This window comes from Camelus dromedarius, chromosome X (genome assembly GCF_036321535.1).
Source record: "Camelus dromedarius isolate mCamDro1 chromosome X, mCamDro1.pat, whole genome shotgun sequence".
Lineage (NCBI taxonomy): Eukaryota > Metazoa > Chordata > Mammalia > Artiodactyla > Camelidae > Camelus > Camelus dromedarius.
In genome coordinates, this window is record NC_087472.1 from 575,585 (window position 1) to 598,403 (window position 22,819).

Genomic DNA, 22,819 nt, shown 5'->3' on the forward strand with positions numbered 1-22,819 from the left:
TGTGAGACCATGGCCAACTTGCCTAACCTCTCTGGGCTTCAATGTCATCACCTGTACAATGAAGACAAAAACACTAGCCACATTAGAAAGCACTTAGAACAGTTCCTGAAATACATAACCTGCCAGCTCTCTGCAAACTGGTGCCTGGCAGAGAGAAGGTCTCAGCAAATGTTTACACAACAAGGCTTCTTCCTGATTGTTTCCAAGCTGGACAACACCTTGCCAATTGCTCCCAAACACGTTCTCATCTGTGCAGAATTGGACTGTCAGTAATAACATTTCTTATAGAAACCTTGGTCACTATTCTTATCAGAACCTATACTTTGAGGTCCTTGGGGAGATTCTCACAGCTCCTAATATACATCAAACTGAGTAGGGGCTTTGCTTCAGCTCAGCAAAGCTACATTTTGATGTAAGGAGATAATAGCCTCAACCAGGGCCAAATGTAAACAACCTCAAGAAGCCTCAATGCAAGATGAGTAAATACCTGAATGCTGGGTGATTGTGAGTGCCATGTAGAAAAATGAAGCAGAGAGAGATCAGTAGAGCCAGTGTGGGCAGAAAGCTTCCAAGGTCCATATTTGAGCCCACTGAGAAGGCAAGATTTGAGCCAAGACTTGAAGGAGATGTGGGAGTGGAAATGTGTGGAGATCTGGGAAACGTAGCCAGAGTGAGATGAGACCTTGGAGATAGGGAGAAGGGACATGCAGATTGTGGGGAATACTCTTGGTCATGGTAAAAATGCAGGATTTTACTCTGAGTGACATCAGAAGCCAGTGGAGTGTCCTGAGCAAAGAAGTGACAGGATCCGCTTTATGGTTTTAAATAGTCATTCAGTGGTGTCTGTGAGAGGAAAGGGTAGAAGCAGGGAGGGCAAGTGGATTCCAGCATCTTAAACAACATTTAGAGCATTTCTTGCTGCGGCTACAAAGGAAGGGGGTTGGGGCACACTAGGAATGCAGATACAAATTAGAGCTCCACTTCACCTTGACTCCCCCTTCCTTTCCTTAAAGCTTGTGGTGGAAGCAGCAGCCCTGCGCCCCTGCTGCTTTCAGAGGGGAACGGGTTAAGCTTTAGCTCAGCCTCCCTTTTCCTACTCACTTCTTCCTGTGGCTACTTCTTACTGCCAGAAAGGAAGCAATCCTGTCCCCTAGAGCTCAGGGCTAATGCTGCTGTCACATCCAACCAGTAAGGTTTCCTAAAATTCTTTGCGAAAATTTTGGGACTTTTCACCAAATCATAAAAAAATTTCCTTTTTTTTTTCCCCTGGGAGCCAAAGATATTTTAGAGAAGAATTAATCTTGCATTTCTCCAGTTGAACGTTTTCTTGCAATAAGAGCCATGCAAATAGAGCTACCCACCTGTTTCTTTCTGTGCCTCTTGCCACTAAGCTTCAGCGCCATCCGAAGATACTACCTGGGCGCAGTGGAACTGTCCTGGGACTATAGGCAAAGTGAACTGCTCAGTGAGCTGCACATGGACACCAGGTAAAGGTATATGCTAGAGGGACCCATCGGGATTGCGGGGATGTGACTCTGGCTGGATGAAGGGGCAGACATCAAGTTAGGGTGGCTGTGATGCTACTTAAGCCCTGTAAAAGCATTTCCAGGTAAGGTGTGCAGGCATCTATGTTATTAGCACAAATGCTAATTGCCAATCCTTTTCATAGATCTAACCTATGTATTGATATTTTTTCCTGTTTTGTCCACTGCCTCTATTTGCCACATGCTGCCACTCTGGAAACTAGAGGGTACAGGAGAGTGAGGGCATAAGAGACAAAACAAAACTTCCCTCAGCTTACCCCCAAGTTTCTGTAGAGGGAAGAGCAGTAAGAGCTGTCAATATTACACACAATTTTGGCGTAAGGAGACTCTTCGCCATTAGTTCAGAAGCTTTTCATCTTTTGTGGTTCTGGTACATTTTGGGAGAGTAGTGTTAAATAATCTTTCCAATATTATCTATGATCATTTACTTATTCAGATTTTCTACCTCTTCTTCGGTCAGTATTGGTTATATATATTTTCCTAGAAAGCAATCTATTATGCCTAGATTTAATAATGTATTGGTATCAAGTTACATGATAATCTTGTGATATTGTTAAACTGTCCTGTGTCTGTAGTTACATCTCCATTCTTATATTGTGTACGTTCTCTTTAACTCTCTTAAATATAGTATTTCCAGAAAGTTTCTCGGTTTTATTGGTTTTGTCAAAAACCATCTTTTGGTTCTATCAGTTTTTGCTTTTATGCTTATTAATTTATTTCTTCTTCCTAATTTCCTTTGGTTCATTTTGTTGATTTAAGTTTTTGCTTATCGAGTTGAATGCTGACATCATTTCTTTTAAATTGTGTTTTGTTTTCTTTAAATGTGTATTATAAAGATTTAAACCCAATACATACACAACGGTAATTAGTCTTTTTTGTTTTTTTTTCTGCTTTGCTGAAATGAAGGGAATATTTCCTTTCAAGTTTTAATTTCCAAAAAAGGCCAGAACTCTTCAAACACTCTACCATCAACATATAGGGATGCCCTTCTCCATGCAATCACATCAGCAATAAGTTTTATCTTGCTTTTTTACTTTTGCCAGCCTAGTAGGTATAGAGTGATGTTGCATCATTACATTAATCGCATTCTTTTTGTTTCTAATGAAGTTGAGCATCTTTCCAAATGCTTGTTGGCTACATTATTTATATTTTAAGATTTTACTATTCATATGTTTTGCTCATTTTTCTTTGCGCTTTCTTTTTTTAATTATGAGAAACATTTTATCATTACAAATGTTAACCCTTTTTGATGCTGCATTCATATACTAATGTATATTGCAATTTTCCCCAAGACCTGTTGTTTGTCTATTGACAGTGTTTATAACTTTGACCAAAAACATTTTTAAGTTTTATAGTAAAATACATCTCTTTTCTTTCATATCTTCAGAGTTCCCAGTGTTGGTTAAAAATGTTTTATGCAACTCACAGACATAGTAAACAATTTTGTGGTTACCAGAGGAAAGGGGGTGGGAAGGGATAAATTTGGGACTTTGAGATTTGCAAATGATAACCACTGTATAAAAATAAATAAAAAACAAATTTCTTCTGTATAGCACAGTAAACTATATTCAATATCTTGTCGTAATCTTTACTGAAAAAGAGTATGAAAGAGAATATATGTGTGTATATATATATATATATATATATATATGCTTGACTGGGACATTATGCTGAAAGCCAGAGACTGACACATTGTAACTGACTATACTTCAATAAAATAAATAAATAAACTTTAAAAAAATGTTTTCTGCACACAAAGGTTGTTTATGTATTCTCCCGGATTTTCTTGCAAGATTTTTTTACTGTTTTGCCTTTTACATTTATGGCTTCAATTCATCTGATAATTATTTTTGTATATGGTATGTGAGTGGGATCTGTCTAGTTTTATTTCCATCCAGACCGATAGCCTATTGCAATGGCACCTTTTATCAAATAATACATCTTTTGCCACTGATTTGAATAAAAGCATTCATAATATAAAATTCTCATATATATTAGTATCTACTTCTGGATCATTATGCTGTTCCATTTATCTACTTTTATCTTGTTGTGCCAATCCCATATTGATTTAATTACAGTGGGTCTATAAATATCTTCTGTTATCTAGTAAGTGAAATCAATCCTCAACTGCTCTTTTTGTATCTTTCTTAACATTTCTTAGGCATTTTATTCTTCCATGGAAAAACATTAAAATATTTTTTCAATTAAAAAGATCCAAATCCTGTTGTGATTCTAATTGGAATTTCATTAATCTTACACATTAATTTTATTAATATAATAAATGTAAGTAATTTATTTTTACATTTATGCCTATGCATTTTATAAATGTGTGGCTATTTTTTTTACCTTTTTTATTGAGTAGTAGTCATTTTAAAATGTTGTGTCAAATTCCAGTACAGAGCACAATTTTTCAGTTATACATGCACATACATATATTCATTGTCTCACTTTTTTTTTTTCGGTTTGAGCTACCAACAAGATCTTGTGTATATTTCCCTGTGCTACACAGTATAATCTTGTTTATCTATTCTATGTTTTGAAATCCCAGTCTGTTCCTTCCCACCCCCCACCCCCTTGGCAACCACAAGTTTGTATTCTATGTCTATGAGTCTGTTTCTGTTTTGTATTTATGCTTTGTTTGTTTGTTTGTTTTAGATTCCACATATGAACACTCTCATATGGTATGTTTCTTTCTCTTTCTGGCTTACTTCACTTAGAATGACTTTCTCCAGCAGCATCCACGTTGCAGCAAATGGCGTTATGTTGTCGGTTTTTATGGCAGAGTAGTATTCCATTGTATAAATATACCACATCTTCTTTATCCAGTCATCTGTTGATGGACATTTAGGCTGTTTCCATGTCTTGGCTATTGTAAATAGTGCTGCTGTGAACATTGGGGTGCAGGTGTCATCCTGAAGTAGGGTTCCTTCTGGATATATGCCCAGGAGCAGGATTCCTGGGTCATATGGTAAGTCTATTCCTAGTCTTTTGAGGAATCTCCATACTGTCTTCCACAGTGGCTGCACCAAACTGCATTCCCACCAGCAGTGTAGGAGGGTTCCCTTTTCTCCACAGCCTCTCCAGCATTTGTCATTTGTGGATTTTTGAATGACGGCCATTCTGACTGGTGTGAGGTGATACCTCACTGTAGTTTTGATTTTCATTTCTCTGATAATTAGTGATATGGAGCATTTTTTCACGTGCCTATTGATCATTTGTATGTCTTCCCTGGAGAATTGCTTGTTTAGGTCTTCTGCCCATTTTTGGATTGGGTTGTTTGTTTTTTTTCTTATTAAGTCGTATGAGCTGCTTATATATTCTGGAGATCAAGCCTTTGTCGGTTTCATTTGCAAAAATTTTCTCCCTTTCCGTAGGTTGTCTTTTTGTTTTACTTATGGTTTCCTTTGCTGTGCAGAAGCTTGTAAGTTTCATTAGGTCCCATTTGTTTATTCTTGCTTTTATTTCTATTGCTTGGGTAGACTGTTCTAGGAGAACATTTTTGAGATGTATGTCAGATACTGTTTTGCCTATGTTTTCCTCTAGGAGGTTTATTGTATGTTGTCTGATGTTTAAGTCTTTGATCCATCTTGAGTTTATTTTTGTGGATGGTGTAAGGGAGTGTTCTAGCTTCACTGTTTTACATGCTGCAACACATAGTGGACAATATTTGATGTTGCCTGTACTTAATTTTAGTCATTTTAATGACTCATGTATCTTACTGTATGTTTAATTTGCATTTCTCTGATGACTAAAGATGTTAGGCATCTTTACATGTGTAATTGGCCATTCCTGTGTTTTCTTTAATGAAATGTTTATTCAGATCTTTAGCCCATTTTAAAATTGAATTGTTTGTCTTATTATTGTTGAGGTTTGAGAATTCTTTGTATATTCTGGATATAAGTACGTTTTCACATGTATCTGTTTTCAATATTTTCTCTCAGCACAATTGTTTTCATTTTGATGAAGCCCAGTTTACCTTTTTTTCTGTTGGTTGCTTGTGGTTTTGGTTTCATATCTAAAAAGCCATTGCCAAATCTAAAGTCACAAAGATTTACACCTGTATTTTCTTCTAAGAGTTTTATAGTTTTAGCGCTTACATTTAGTTCTTTGGTACACTGAGTTAACTTTGGTGTATGGTGTGAAGAAGGGGTCCTTCTATAATCTATATAACCTGCAGTTGTGCAGTGTTAATGACCCTGAAGTGGAGGCCCAGATGGTCAGTAGCCTGCTATCTAAGTGAACCATCAGGCACTTGTCCATTAATGTTGGTCTTGTTAAATATTAATATTGAGATAATTATATTTAATGCATTGTGCTTTTTACTGTAGCTTTTGCCTAGCATGCACCCTCAGACTGTTATAGTGAATAATAGTCTGAGAATAAAATTGAATTGAATGAAGAAAATGATTTATTTGTTATCTAGCTTTCTGTTGTTTTATGGGCAGCCACATGTATTTACTAGGAAAAAGTTGATAGAATTTTTGTTTTGATGACACCACTTTATAGTCTAGATCATTTTGATCCTGATTAACAGGATAAGCTGACTCTGGACACATCCTGACAAGTTCTGCCAAGGTTTGAAGTAAACATCTGGGGAAATTCAGTTTTATATTATCTATTCCTGCAGCTGCTCAACTTCTAAACAAGGGTCAGGGAATATAATAGGTTTTCCGATTGGGTTTAGGTAAAATGTGAAAGAACAGTACAGGTCAAGGACATTGTTGCCAGATATATTTGGCAAGACTTATACATCAAATCCCAAGGGAAATAGCAAACAAAAAAGCTCACAAAGGTTAGGAAGGAGTAAGACCCGTGAACCCAAGAACATTTTGTCACTTATCATGCAGATTACCCTGAAGTTGAGACATAAATCACATCCCACTTCACTTGGGCCGAGGCCTTCTTTTTCTGTCTCAGAATCCTGTTCTTTTACCCGGCCGTTGGTTTCCACTCTTCCATCAGAGGGAGGAAAAAATGTTTCTGTGTACACGTGATCTTGTTCCCTCTGCTCTTCCACGCTTGGTCTAGTAAACTTTTTTTATGTGTCTTATAATTTCATTTTAGTCAGTAATATTAAAGTGAAAGCACTGTGCTCGTGTATGTCAAAATACCTGTCTCTGGACGTGGGTCTGAGTCTTGTTAGAAACTAGTGAAAACTTTGGAGAAGCTGAATAGGGTAGACTCAGCAAAATCAAGGAGATGGAATGGGAAAAGGGGACAGGAACAAATTAGGGGCGAGTTGATGACTGTGAAAGGGCATAGTCTGAAAGTGGTCAGGAGATGGGACAAATGAATTGATGGGAGGAGTCTACCCAATGATATAGACATCAAATAATGTTGTTAAATAACTAAAAACCATAGAGGTCTATGCCAAGGCTAGTGCCATGGAAATTTCTAGAGACGAATGAAATCAGATCACATTTAAATGTGAATTAATATCATGGGTTCGGTTACTCAGAAGGGACAGTGAGATGGAAATTAATGTGCAGGAATTTTATTTAGAGTATTCTTGGGATCAACACCTGGGGAAGCAGGGGTGGGCGGGCGAAGAGGAAGGCTGGGCTGCAGCGCAGGGGTGGACAGAGGGGAAGGCTGGGCTGCAGCGCAGGCCCACCTCCGAGGAGCTCTGGAGCTGGAAGGACCCTTCTGAGGCCCCTGTATCTTCATACTGATCAGTCATTAAGCACTGGTTGTGCTGGGAGGGGGCGTGACCTGCTCCGGAAAGAGGTATGGTCTATTCTGGGAATGGGCGTGGCCTACCCTCGGAAGGCCCAGTGGGCTGGTTCAGGAAAGGGAGGTCCAGGCCCCTCTGGGTTGGGGGTGACCCCGGGCAGGCAGCTCTCTGAAGAGACTGAAGGTTGTCTTAAAGCTGCACCTTCCCCCAAGTGGCTGTGGTTCGAGTAGGTTCCTTCCTCCCCACTTCCTCCCCTTCCCCCTCTTTCCCCCCTTCTCCATCCCATCCGCCCCGCTCCCTCGACCTCCCCGTCCTCACCTGTATGGGGGCAACTTCTCCAGGTACCAGACGCCATGGCACCGTGCCCCCCAGGTGGTGTGGCTGCCCTGGGGGGTGTGACCCGTTGCTGGTCGCCTCGTGGGACCACTCCCTCTTGTTCTCTGCTCGTGCCCTGGGGCTCCTGTCCTGGCCTGCTGCTCCTTTGGTTCGAGTAATCCCAGGGGCCCACATGGTGCCCCTAGCTTCTGAGTCAGTGAGACTTATGTTTTCCCAATGGGGACTGGACCTAGGCGGTGGGCGGCACAGGCGCCCTAGATGGGTCTTGAGGAAAAGAGGTTCTTTTGCTGCCGTTGTTTGGTTCCTGAACCCATGTGTTCTTCTTATTGGGGACACAGAACCATCTCTGAATTGATGCATATACAGCACCTTGCAGGTTGGACATCTGTCCTCACTGGGCTCTGCCTCCATGCTGGAGCTTTATCTGTGCCTTTAAGAGGTCATTCCACTGCTGTCTCTGGCGGCTTCTGGGTGGGGTGATAGGTGATAAAACCCATGCATGCCATGGTCATGGGCTCACTCAAGCACTTCCTCTGTGGTACAGTGGTCCTTGGTCTGATGTGATGTTACATGAAGTCCCACATCAGTGAACTAAACCATCAGATACTAGTGCTGAGTTAGGCCCTGCAGGAGGGAAAGGCTAACATAGACCTGGAATCCAGGTCTTTTCCTGTTAGAGTGAAGCACTAGCCCTTCTAGGATGGAAGGGGTCCAATACAGTCAATTTGCCATCAAGTAGCTGACTGGTTTCCATGATGGACAAATTGAGAAGTCAGGATTGGTTTCTGTTGCTGGCAGATTGAATTTAGGGGGGCAATGCTAGTTAAATCAGCCTTCGTCAGTGGGAACCCTTGCCACTAGGCTCACATCTTGCCTGCACTGAGATGGTGCGTGTAGAGGCTGCTGAGGTGAACCGTCGATGATTTTGTCACGATATTGTTTGGGGCTTCTTTCACAGTAGAGACTCTCTGATGGCATTAACATATGACCTGAAGATACTTTTATTTTGTATTAGTCACTGATATGTCTTTGCCCCAGACATCCTTGTCCCTGATCTCTCGGTCTTTTTCCTTCTAGGTCCCTGAACACACAGCCAAGCCATTTTCTGCTGCCCATGAGTCTGTGTATATCTGAACCGTGAGCCCTTTCTCCTTCCACACAAAGTGAACAATCAACATTAGCCACAGTTCGGCTCACTGGGGGATTTTCCTTCACCACTGTGAATTAAAGCCACCCTGAGTGAGCCCGTAGCGCAGCGCGCCAAGCTGACGCGGCTGTAAGCAAAGCTAGCAATTGGTCGTCAGGGACCCCTCACGTGGCTGTGCGTGCGACTCGAAGTAAATGCGGATGCGCTTGTTCCCTCTGCTCCAAGCACAGCCCCACTCCTTCCTCAGTAAATCAGCTCCTTTTACTGGAAGAGCTTCCTTATCAGGACACTGGCCTCTGGCCCTCAGCCAGTGTGGGAAGTCATTTGTCACGGCCTTGGATTGGCAGAGCTGCTCCCTCCACACACTCCCTCAGGCGTCCTGGAAACCCTGGAATGGAGTGAAATGCAAGGGTCCTGGGGGAGGGAGGTTGGGGAGGCCAGAATGAAGTCAGCCTCATCTTTACCTGCTGAACCAGTCTCCTCGAGAGAGATCTCCTCAAATGACACAGTTTCAAGGAGTGTTTTCAGCCCATCTGCCGCTGGATCCCTCCAAGGGTGTTGAGGTCTTCCTCTGGGACTGTGGTTGGCCAGTTTCTCCTGTGCTTCCAATAGCCTTTCCTTTATGTACATGGAGGCTACCCTGTCTGGTGCAGGCTCACCATTTAAGGCTCACCCAAACGCTTCTGTTTTCTTAAGGGGAAATCGCCCTCCTTTCCTTGGCTAATCCTTTCCGCCTGGATTTCGACATTGTCCGGGGCCCGCAAGGCCGCCTTCTGTGTGTGGCCGTCTGCGGTGTCCATCCGTGTCCATCTTTCTGCTTTCCACCCTTCCCTGCACTTCACGTTGAGCGCGACTCCTGGAAACTCACGTAGCCGTGTCTGCTCTGTCTGCAATCCTGTGTGGTTTTACTTTGCACTGAACTAGTTCAAGCTGACGTCTCTGGGCCGCACCCCTCATCCCGGCTGCAGGGGCACAAGCTCGGGGACCTACAGATGGTTTCACCCTGATGTGTACCTGGCTGCATTTTCCCAGCTTCACCACAGCATTTCCGTGGTTTTGGTGGGTGGAGGGCAGCTGTACCTCACAAAAGAGGTCTTACAGCCTCACATCCACCCTTTCACTCTAAAGCACTTTGCTGCATTGTACATTTTCAGTCGTTCTAACCAGTGCTCTGCTAACCTGGGGTGACAGCATTTCCACAGATTTATAGCTGTCAGTGAATTGTCTGAAAGCAAATCAGATGAAAAAGAATGTTTCCAACCAACATTGTTCAAGTAATGACAATGTTTGTGCTTCCTTGGATGGTTTTATAGTTGTTTAAGCACACAAATTATTTTTGCCTTTTATAAAGCCTTTATTATGGTATAATTCCTGTACAGTAAACTACACATATTTCAGATGTACAATTGGATGAATTTTGATAGATGCCTACACCCATGAAACCACCAGCACAATCAAGATAGCTAACATTTCCATCACTCCCCAAGCGGTGCAATGTTCAAATTCCCAATTTATCCCTTCCCACCCTCTTTACCCCCTGGTAACCATAAGTCTGTTCTCTATGTATGTGAGTCTGTTTCTGTTTTGTGCATAAGTTCATCTGTGTACTTTTTTTTAGATCAATATGTAAGCGATCTCATATGGTATTTTTCTTTCTCTTTCTGGCTTACTTCACTTAGAATGACATTCTCCAGGGACATCCATGTTACTGCAAATGACATTATTTCATTCTTTTATGGCTGAGTAGTATTCCATTCTATATACACCACATCTTCTTTATCCGTTCATCTGTCAATGGACATTTAGGTTGTTTCCATGTCTTAGCTATTGTAAATAGTTAAGCAAACAAACTTTTAAAAAAGAGATTTTCTGCTTTCTTCTTGTGTGTGAGAGTGTGTGTGTGCACGCACGTGCACAGAAAGTTTATTGCAGGAGTTTGCTGGGGCTTACTGAGGCTCACCAAACCAAACTTGGGTCCTCTCACTTGACGCATAGCAAAGCCAATCTATTGACTCCAGGTTGTGGTCAAGAAAAGAGTGGTGTTTATTGGAAGATGCCCAACATGGCATTAAACAGAGAGAATGGGCAGCTCATGCTCAAAAGACTCAAACTTCCCAATGGCTTTCAGGGAAAGGTTTTTTGTTTGTTTATTTGTTTGTTTGTTTTTAGGATTTTCAGGGAAAGGGTTTTAAAGGCAAAGTGAGGAAGAGGGCCCCGGCATGCATGGTCAAGGTTCAGATGTCATCATCACTTACTCATTCTCTGATGCTTTTCATTTCTTTATGTAGATCCAAGTTTCTGACTTATATACATTTTCTTCTTTCTGAAGATTTTATTTTACTATTTCTTGCAAGGCAGGTCTACTGGCAACAAATTCCCCTAATTTTTGTTTGTCTGAGAAAGTCTTTATTTCTCCTTCACTAATGAAGCGTAATTTCACAGGGTACAGAATTCTATGTTGATTGGTTTTTTTTCTCTCAACACGTTAAATATTTCACTCTACTCTCTTTTCACTTGAAAAGAGAGAGTATCTGAAGAGAAGTTGGTTGTAATTCTTTTTGCTCCTCTTTAGGTATTTTTTTTCCTGTGATTTCTTTCAATAATTTTTCTTTATCTTTGGTTTTTTAAAGTTTGAACATGATATGCGTAGGAACAGTTTTTGAGCATATTTCCTGTTTTGTATTCTCTGGGCTCTCTGGATCTGTGGTTTGGTGTCTAACATTAATTTGGGTAAATTCTTAGTTATTATTGCTTTAAATATTGCTTCTCTTTATTCTTCTTCTTCTTGTACTCCCATTATGTGTATCTTTTACCTTTGTAGTTGTCCCACAATTCTTGCATATTCTATTCTGTTTTTGTTCAGTCTCTTTTTTTCTTTTTACTTTTCAGTGTTGAAAGTTTCTGTTGTCTTAATCTCAGTCTCAGAGACTTTTTTCCTTAACCATATCCAGTCTACTAATGAGCCTATCAAAGGAACTCTTCATTTCCATTACAGTGTTTTTGACCTCTAGAATTTCTTCTTGACTTTTTCCTTAGAATTTCCATCTTTCTGCTTACATTATTCATCTGCTCTTGCATGTTGTCTACTTTTTACATTAAGGTCTTTATCATATTAATCATAATTTTTTTTAATTTTCTGGTCTAATACTTCCAACATTCTTGTCATATCTGACTCCAGTTCTGCTGCTTGTTCAGTCTCTATGAACTGTGGGGCTTTTTTTGCCTTTTAGCATGCCTTGTAAGTTTTTGTTGAATGGTGGACATGCTACACTGGGTAAAAGGAACTGTGATAAATTAGGACTTTAGTAATATGGTGGTGAGGAGTGGGAAAGCCTTCTCTAGGTCTATGGTAGGTCTCAGTCTTTTAGTGATCCTGTGCCTCTGGACTATGAACTTAACCACTGCTTCTCAGTCTCCCCCACTTAAGTGACACAGAATGGCTAGTGGGGGCTGGAGTTGGGTATTTCACTTCCCCCAGGTAAGTTAGGCTGTAATTAAAATCCTAGAATGATAGGCTGTGGTAAAATTATTTCTCATGAGGGCAGAATGCTAGGGCATATTTTAAAATGGCTACTTCCCCCTCCCCTACTGGGAACACGAGGTTTTTTTCTCTGATATTCACTGTGAAGACCTAACTCACAAAAACCTGGGGGGTTCTGATAACAGGGTCCCCCTGAAGTTCTTAACTCTCAGACATCTACACAACAAGCCTCCAGCAATTCATCAATTACAATTCAGGTGTTCCTGCTCCAGCACTGGATCCCACCGGCATTTCTGCTTGCTGCTTTCTGTTCTACTAAGTTGTGATTCTCTGCATTCCCCTGTCTGTCTCTACAATGCGAGGGGCAGCAGTTTTCCCTGTGACTTCATTTCTCTAAGAATCTAAGATTTTTTGATTTTTCACTTTGTTCAGCTTTTTACTTGTTGTTAGGATAGAATGGTGATTTCTAAGCTCCTTACATGGTGGATTGGAAAGCAAAAGTCTAATTGTCTGCTTTTTGTTATGTTGCTTTTAAAGAAAAATTAAAATTTTCCTAACATCGATTGTCCTCAAACTTTTCCAAAGAATTGGACAGAAGAGATCACTCCCTAACTCACTGTAAGGCCAGCATTATCCTGATACCAAAGCCAGACAAAGACACTATAAGAGAACTACAGAACAATATCCCTTATGAACACTGATGCAAAAATTTTCAACAAAATACTGGCAAACTGAATTCAGCAGTATAGGAAAAGAATTGCACATCATGAGCAAGTGGAATTTACTCCTGGAATGCAAGGTTGGTTCAACATATCAAAATCAATCAATATAATGCATAACATTAATAGAATAAAGGGGAAATATCCAAATTATAAAGGAGGAAGCAAAATAATATCTGTTCATAGATAGTATGATCTCATATGTAAAAAAACAATAAAAAGAAATTCCACCCAAAAAAACCATTAGGACTAATAAATTCAGGAAAGTAGCAGGATACAAGTCAACACACAAAAATTCCTACATGCAAACAATGAACAATCTAAAAAGGAAACTAAGAAGACAATTCTATTTACAGTAACATCAAAAAGAACAAAATACTTAGGAATTGACCAGAAGGTGAAAGAATTTTACAATGAAAACTTAAAAATTTTTCTGAAAAAAATTTAAGACATAAATAAATGGAAACACATCTCATGTTCATGGATTGGAAGGGTTAATATTGTTAAGATGTCAATACTATCCAAGTAACTGAATGTAATCCCTATCAAAATGTCTATGTTGTGTTTTGCAGAAACAGAATACCATCCTAAAATTCATATGTACTCTCAAGGGACCCTGAATAGCTAACATATTCCTAAAAAAGAAAAAAGTGAGAAGACTCACATTTCTTGATTTCAGCACTCACTATAAAGCCATCAAATTATGTGGCAGTGGAATAAACAGAGACATGTAGACCAATGAAACAGAATATGAAGTCCAGAAATAAACCCTTGCATTTATGGTCAAATGATTTTCCACAAGGGTTCCAAGACCATTCAATGAGGAAAGACAGTCTTCTCAACAACCATGCTGGGAAAACTACATATCCATATGCAAAAGAATGAAATTGGACCTTTACCTAATACCATACATAAAAATTAACTCCAAATTTATCAAAGGCCTAAATAGAAAAGCTAAAACCATAAAACTCTTAGATGAAAATATAGGGCAAAACTTCATGGCATTGAATTTGGCAGTGATGTCTTGGATTTGACACCAAAGACACAAGCAACAAAAGAAAAACAGACAAATTAGAGTTACTGAAAAGTTAAAAATTTTGTGCATCACAAGACACTATCATCAGAATTAAAAAAAGGAACTCACAGAATGGGAGAAAATATTTGCAAATCGTATATCTGACAAGGGATCAATATTTGGAATATATGGAGAATTTGTTAAAACACAACATGAAAGCAAACAACCCAATTCAAAAGTGAGCAAAGGACTTGAACAGACATTTGTCCAAAGAAGAAATACAGATGGCCAATAAACACACGAAAGGATGTTCAACATAACTAATCATTAGGGAAATGCAAATCAAAACTACAAAGATATACCGCCTGTCACCTATTAGGACAGCTATTATACAACAAACAAACAAAAAACAGAAAGTAAGTGTTTGTGACAACGTGGAGCAATTGGAACACTTGTGCACTCTTGTTGGGAATGTAAAATGGTGTAGCTACTGTGGAAAACAGTATGGTGGTTCCTCAAAGAAAATTAAAAATTTCTATATGGCCATCAATTCTACTTCTGGGTATGTACTCAAAATAATTGAAAGCAGGGTCTTGAGACATTTGTACACCCACTATTCATAGCAGCATTATTCTCAATAACTAAAACATAGAAGCAACCCATGTACCCATCAATGGATAAATGAATAAACAAAATGTGGTAAATACATACAATGGAATATTATTTAAGCTTAAAGGGGAAGACAATTATGACATTTGCTACAAACTGGATGAACACTGAGGACTTCATGCTAAGTGAAAAAACCCGTCACAAAAAGATGAATACTGTGTGGTTCCACTTATGTGAGGTAGTTACGGTAGTCAAATTTATAGAGACAGAAAACAGAATGGTGGTTTCAGGGCCTGGGGGAGTGGGGAGTTATTGTTTAGTTAATAGAGTTTCAGTTTTACAAGATGAGTTCTGGAGATGTATAGTGGTGATGGTTGTACTTATATTAATGTACTTAGTACCACTAGACTGTACACTTAAAATGCTTAAGATATTACATTTTATGTTTTGTGTGTTTTACTATAACATAAAAATTGGGAAAAAAATTAAATTCTTGTAGGTCAGTGATTTTCTAATTTAGTAATCTTCACCATTTTTAGATTGCATCTTCCTTCTCTAACTCAGCATTCCCACTAAAGCCTTTATAAGAAAAAACAAGATTTCTTATGGGAATAAACAATTCTCTTATGTGGCTGCTCCTGAAAGGAACACTGAATTTTTTGTTATTTCAGCATAAGATTGAGAAAGGAATAAGTAGCAACAAACACCAGATGCCTTGTTATTTATTTCATATCGTGGCAATTCAGATATGACGTGGCTATCGCTCCAAGCCTGCCAATACCTACAGTCAGGTGCTGCCTCTCCTCTCCTTGCGTTATTTGTAACAAGACAGTGTGTGTCCTACTGGCTGATGTTCAGGGTTCCTTCTTCAATGGTCCCTCATATGAAGCATATTCACCGTTTATTTGTGCCATTTACCAAAAGCCCCTGAGGGTCAACAAGACATAAGAAACAACACCCACTCCACATCTATTTATGTATCTTTAAAAATCTCTTTTTTCCGTATTTATTTGTAACATACGTTTTGCACACAGTGGCGTGAAATATATGGTTTATAACTGAATGCATATACATTTGTAGGGGATGAGTGCTCAAACTGTTGACCAATTGAGGTTTGGAGAACAAGCTCTATGTGTGAAAACTTTCTTCCATGCCTTGTGCCTATACTTCCTTGGCTTGTTGAAACAATACCAATTGGTAAAATATGATGAGACATAAGAGCTAGATGTCCAGAGCATAAGCCAGAAACAGAGGCTTTCCATGGCATATAGAAAACTGCAAAATTACTCCATGGGGTTCAAAAACAATTAGGGATATTCCTGGTATCCCTAAGAAGGGACATACCGACAAAATCTGAATACTAGGTACTTAGATGAATGTTATAGCCTTTTTTAAAATTGAAGGATGCTGTAGTTATTATTTTGGCAAAGGATTTTTTTTTTTACTGGCAGTTTATGAGTATCTATTTTACAACTTCTCTTATCATATGGAACCTAATGTATCAGATGAGTTTCAAAAACAGTGTTTTGATTTGATAAATGTTAGGGATTGTCTTAGTCTGTTTGGGCTGCTATAACAAAATACCATAGACTTGGTGTCTTATACACAACAGACATCTATTTTTCATAGTTCTAGAGGCTGGAAGTCCAAGATCAGGGTGCCAGCTGATTTGGTGTCTGATAAGGCCTCTTCCTGGTTCATAGATGGCTGCTTTTCCTTGTAACTTCACTTGGTGGAAGAAGTGAGAGATCTCTCTAGAGTCTCTTTTATGAGGGCACTAATCCCATTCATGAGGGCTCGGCACACATTCAGTCTATAGCAGAGATTTATACACAACTTCGAATTTGGCTTATTAACAATAGAGGAGAGTGGGATGGAAGCATTACCTCCAGCTGTTTTTCAAAGTGGGCTCAAAAAGTGTCAACCAAAATGAATGAGATTTTCCCTTTCTTCACACAGGTTTTCTCCTAAGGTGCCAAGATCTTTTCCATTCAACACCTCAGTTATGTACAAAAAGACTGTGTTTGTAGAGTTCACGGATCAACTTTTCAACATTGCCAAGCCCAGGCCACCATGGATGGGTAATGTAAATAATATTAACTCTTCATTATGAAATTGGGTATCTTATTTCCTTGCAAGGATTCCCCAGTCTTGGGGCTGCAGTTAAAGAGGGCAGCAACCAAAGAGAATGTTCTCTTGGTAATAAGGCTTCCCTTATCACTGGCTCTCAGGGAAATACACTGGCTGAATGGTCTCCATCTGTTTGCTGGGCCCTCCTCCTCTGCTTGTTCTCTAGATGTTAGAGTGCTCTTTGTCATGGAACTGGGTTTGTTTTATTTTCTTTCTGCTTTTAATCCCTAGCTGATCTTATCCAGTCTCATAGTTTTAAAATATCATATATAATAACTCCAAAGTTGATATCTTCAGTTCAGACTGCTTATTTGATACCTCCACTTAGATGTCAAATAAGCATGTAACAAGATGTTAAGCTGAGACATTTCCTACCTTAGAATTATTGCTGAAATCCCACTCCTGGGCATATATCTAGAGGAAACTCTAGTTCAAAAACATACATGCACCCCAATGTTCACAGAAGCACTTTTTACAATAGCCAAGACATGGACACAACCTAAATGTCCATCAACAGATAAATGGATTAAAAAAATATGATATATATGTATATGTATACATATGTGTATGTGTGCATATATAATGGAGTATTAGTCAGCCATAAAGAGGAGTGGAACAATCTCATTGGCAGCAACATGGATGGACTGAGAGATTATCATACTAAGATACTAAGTAAGTCAAGCAGAGAAAGGCAAATATCATATGATATCACTTACATGTGGAATCTAAAATATGATAGAAAAGAACTTATTTACAAAACAGAGACATATACATAGACATAGAAAAGAAACTTGTTGTTACCAAGGGAGAAAGGGAGAGGGAGCGATAAATTAGCAAATACACACTACTATGTAGAGAATAAACAGCAAGGTCCTACTGTGTAGCACAAGGAACTATATTCAGTGGCTTGAAGTAACCTGTAATGAAAAAGAATATGTATGACTGAATCACTATGCTGTATACCAGAAACTAATACAACACTGTAAAGCAACTATACTTCAATTTTTTTAAACGGGGGAAAAAGTAATTACTGCTGACAATTATAGGTGACAAGTATCCTCAAATTCTAAAGAGAGATACGGTTCTGCAACCCTTACCCCATCTTGCACCTCTAGCCTGTATAAATGGAGAACCATTTAGAAGATTTGACACAGGAGTTTGGGAGATGCTGACTAGTGCATGATTTTTATAGGAAAAAGTGCATGGAAAAACTTTCAAGACCAGAGTCTTGCGGAGCTTCCCCTGATGGCATAGTAAGGAGAGTGGGCCATAGCAATAGCTAACTGCACTGCCACTGTTAGGTATGGGGCCAGAAAGGTCACAGGACAAGAGTTGCCTCAAGAAGACTCTGCCTGAGAGGTCTTCCTGCCACGGCAAGGTGACTCCAACAGAAAAGATCTATGTGATTGTACTCTCAGAAGCAGAAACTGAGGAGAGGTAAAAGTGACAGCTGGAGAGGACATGTCCCATGTCAGGGAAAGAGGAGTAGAATGTCCCCATATTAGGAGGGAGAGATTCTCTAAATAACTCATATAAGTTCCCTAAGAAAGAAAGATCTAGAACTTCGGCATGTGCCACTTCCAAAGGGTACCAAAGCCACGTAACCACTGAAAGATCAAGAAAGACCTTGTCATCATGCCCCTTTTTGCGTCGCTGTCCTTTTCTCACTAGTGCCAAGCTTAGAGTGCCCAGAGGCAGTAAGGCGAGCAGGGGAGGAGGCTTAGGCGAGGAGGCTGAGAAAGCAGTGGAGCTGCCAACCAAACTACCTTTTCCCATTACAGGTTTCCGAGCCTGTCAGAACTGAGCTGGGGTGGGGGTGGGGGGGCTTAAATTGAAGGAGACATAAAAAGTTTGATATTAGATCAGACTGGATTTATTAGTACCTTAAAATGAAACTGTTAATATGTGAAGGTTACTGAAAAAAAAAATCGGATTGTTCAAAGTGCAAGAAAGACAAATTCTGCATATGATTAAAAACTGTGAAAAAATAAACCTATTTCACATTTTCATCCCATTGAGTCCAGTCAATTCAATAAACCATTTGTAGGCATCTTATACTTAGTGTGCGTATAAGTCAGAAGTCTTGATTTTCCTGTTAATTTTCTGTGCCATGGCCTGACTATCGCCCAGTTGCACAGACCAAAATCACAGGACTATAGTAAAGAAAGTATCCCTAGCTTTTCATTGGCTGAGTCCTTGCCAGGAAAGGAGTCTTTCTTCCTACTGGGCTCGGCTATCATCACAGGACGTGAGAGCGCCCCCTTCTGGTCTCCCAACTCTAGTTAATTCAAGTTTCTGGTTTTTATTTTTTTTACAGACCCTTCCTCCAAGACAAGTACCAAGTCTGCTTTCTTCTTTTATTCTTTTTAACATTTTTTATTGAGTTATAGTCAGTTTACAATGTTGTGTCAAATTCCAGTGTAGAGCACAATTTTTCAGTTATACATGAACATACATATATTCATTGTCAAACATTTTTTTCGCTATGAGCTACCACAAGACCTTGTATTTCCCTGTGGTACACAGTATAATCTTGTTTATCTATTCTACATATGCCTGTCTGCTTTCTTCTTTTAAATTCCAAATTCGTCCAAACTGCTGTAGCCCATAAAATCCTGCATGTTATTTTCCCTGCCTTCCTCTATAACCTTATTTATTCACTTTGCTGCAACCGCATGTTACTCAACTCGGCCAAGCTTATTCTCGTCTGAGGACTTTTGCATTTATTTTATCTGATTTGAGTGCTTTTCCACCAGATCTTTGAAAGTTTTGCTGGAGTTTGCTGCATCACCATTTTCTAGCACACTGCCTTCATTTATAGCATTTATAACAACCTAAAATTTTCTTGTTTATTTACTTACATGATTAATGTCCCTAGAACATGAGCTCCATAATTTATCTTTTTAACTACTGCATCTCCAGTGTTCAGGACAGTTCCAAGAATATAGTAGGAACTCAATTACAAGTTGAATGAATAAATGCATTGAGTGAATTGCCAGAAACCTGTCCTCAGAACAACCATGAGGCTGAGCTGGTGACAGGAGTGAAGGCATTCATTCATTCATTCAGCTACTGCTTTTTATCAACAGTCACAGGGTCATACTTCTCTACTGTGACTTTCACTATCACTTTTGTAATAACAGCTTTTCTGGAATGCCACCCTCCAAATAACCTTTGGGGGGCATCTCATTCTTGCAGGTCTGCTAGGTCCTACCATCCAGGCTGAAGTTTATGACACAGTGGTCATTACACTTAAGAACATGGCTTCTCATCCTGTTAGTCTTCATGCTGTTGGCATATCCTACTGGAAATCTTCTGAAGGTGAGTAAAACACCCTCCTGTTTCCCTGTCACCTAGGGACAGAAGAGGTACAAGGTCATACAGCTAGTGAATGGTGGGGTCGAGATTCCACCCTAGGCCCAATACATGAAGACAAAAAACAGTGTCATTTTAGATTTTTTTAGATTCAGATTTTCCAGATATTTCTTCTGCCTCTCCTTCCCCCAATTTCTAAATATGGATGCCACCATGTTATTAGAGCCAACTAGCAGAACCAACAGGGAAGAAGGGGCGACGCTGTGGACCTCAGCCTGAGACACATGACAGCGCCAGCTGACCACACACACCCTGTCCACACTTCCTCTGCTCTGCCGATGGATGCCTGCTCCTGAAAGCTCCCTGATCACAGAAGGATAGCCCCCGCCCACTGTGGCCGTACAGCAGAGGTGGGCAGTGGGGGAAGCAGATATAAGGCCACAGACAGACAAGGGACACAACCAGATTAGAGCTAGGGGTGGACAGTGGAGACCAAAGAGATTCTCACAGTCCCTGGGCCACAGGGTCTTTGTATAAGCTACCCAGCAGTCTTGCTGAGATAGCTAACAACTTCAAAATACCTGGTTGCTTATTTTCACAATGCCCTGGTGTGGTGCTTTTAACGCATGGTAGCAGGTGCTTTGATATTCCTCCCATCAAAATCTGTGCTCTATAATTCTTCCCCTTTAATCTGTGTGGGTTGATAACCGCTGTGATACACGTACAATCGTTTGTGACTTCTGAGGCTGTCATTAAACCTTCAGCCCAGCTATTAGATATGTGATTTAAAAAGCCTCCAGATGATTCTAGCCCTCAGCTAGCCATCATGGGGCATAGAAGCCAACCTATCTGTGCCCTATCTGAATGCCTGATCTACAGAATCAATGAGCATAATAAAATTGTGATTGTTTTACACCAGTGTATTTGAGCCCGTTTGTTAGCCAGTCTTCTCAACTGGAAGCTCTATGATTTCTTCACCAACTTTTCTCTTTTCATTGGGTATCTCAAGCTCAAAAGCACTTGAGAAAGCTTTGACTGGCTCAAGGGATAACTACAAAATGACTGCCTTTTAGGAGTGGGCTCTGTTGATTCTGTACACTCATTAGGATATCTTCCATGCAAAAGGCGCACTGGAAGCAGACAGGCAGACTCCTTGAACTCTCAGATGTTCCCACAATGTTGTTCCTCATATAAGATGAAAATTACACAAAACACATTCTGCTTAGAATATTTTCATCTGGCTGATATATAAGCTCAGGTAAGACTCTGATGGAAAGGAAATAAACATTCTGAGCATCACCTCCTATTTTTCCAGCTGTCACTCTCTCACTGTCCACTCCAACAACTCTTCATTCTCATTGGGATCCACTATCCACGGACCCTAAAGTTTTCACCATCTGCCTTGCCTCTTAAGTCTTTACTTCCCTCCTTGCCCAATTTGTATGCCCTGGGCTCACCACAACTTTGCACAAGTTCCTGGCCTCCTTGATCTCCATTCTATCCACTTGGCTAAACCACTACCTTGGTTAAATCTCTTCCACACCTATTGTCCTAGCAACCAAGTGAGTGGTCATGGTTGAAGTGAAAGTCACACAACCAAGTAGAATTGTATCACTATGTTGATAATGCCACACCTCAAATGGTCCCTCAGCCATCCTACTGCTACACTTCTCCCAATCCATTCACCGTCCTTCTCCTCAGCCTTACTGTTACGAAAAGGGGTATTCTTTTCCTAATGAAGTATTTCAAATATAAAAGGTACAGGAAATAACAGAGCAAACAAACATGTACCCATCACTTCACTTTGCCAAATCTTAACATTTTGCCATCTTTGCTTAATTTATTTGAAAGAATTAAACGTTATAGACACAGTTGCAGCCATTTCCCTATTCAAACGTATTCATGGTTCAGAATTTGATACCAATCCACAATCACACAAGGGCCTGAACCACAGTCTCCACCCCTATGTGTAACTCCAGGCATTTCTAAATGTCCAACACGGTGTTCCAAGCACAGGTGTTGATCTGCCGTTGCTTCTGGATGAAGCCAAGTGTACCCAGTGCACACTGGAGGGGGCGCCCCTTTACCAAAGAGGCTGACCTTATAGTGGGGACCACCCACCTGCACTTTCACAGTGGTCTTTGTCTGCTGAGAGTTTGTAATAAAATATGGGCAGAGTAGGGGCAGTGCAGGGGGTTTCCTGTACTGTTCTGCTGGAGATGTCCCTCTTTTAGACGTATAGATGCTGTGGGATAAGATGGGGTATAAATGAGGAGCACCCTATTCGAATGCCTTGGGCTGCCCTGGAATGCCAGAAACCATTCTAAATCCAACAAGTTAAGGTAAGTTGCTAAAAAAGTGTTTCAGTAGAAGTGTTAAGGTCAGTGCCTTTAAATATTTTCTACTTCTGTCTACTGAAATGACCTAGAAGCAATAACATTTCATTAACAATGAACACATAGAGCGTTCAGCTTAGAATAAAGGTATCAGGCTAAGCCAGGGGTCAATTTTAACATCACTAAGGATGGGACAGCCAGAAACTATCTACCCCCTACGTGGTCTGCCCTGCCAGAGAAGAACCAAGTTTAAAACTTTTTTAAAAACCCTACATCTCACCCTTCCCTGAGCTTTACCAGGTGCTTAGTAAAGAGTCTAAGACAAAATACATACCCAGTGTATATCTACTAAGTTGAATTTGTTACCGCAAAAGGTAAAGACCCCGGTGCTTGTCATAGCCGAAAGACAAGTTTGCAGTCGGGAGATGGCGCGGTGTGTAGTGAAAGATTTTAAAAGATCTATTTTTAAAAAGGAAGCATACAGCCCCAAGAACGGGAGGCAGGCTGACCCAA

At 40.1% G+C, this 22,819-nt stretch overlaps 1 protein-coding gene across 2 annotated transcripts in view; it reads left to right on the forward strand.

Moving 5' to 3' along the window:
- The first annotated feature begins 1,141 nt into the window (after positions 1 to 1,141).
- F8 (coagulation factor VIII) overlaps positions 1,142 to 22,819 on the forward strand; it is a 100,233-nt gene continuing 78,555 nt past the window's right edge. The window contains exons 1-4 of one of the 2 annotated variants that reach the window (XM_031445202.2): positions 1,426 to 1,487; positions 12,768 to 12,981; positions 16,485 to 16,606; positions 19,854 to 19,976. In XM_031445202.2, coding sequence (XP_031301062.1) covers positions 16,531 to 16,606; positions 19,854 to 19,976 — 199 coding nt within the window. In that variant the 5' untranslated portion in view covers positions 1,426 to 1,487; positions 12,768 to 12,981; positions 16,485 to 16,530. Of the gene's footprint in view, positions 1,488 to 12,767; positions 12,982 to 16,484; positions 16,607 to 19,853; positions 19,977 to 22,819 lie in introns of both variants that reach the window. The other variant, XM_031445200.2, reaches the window with a different exon arrangement.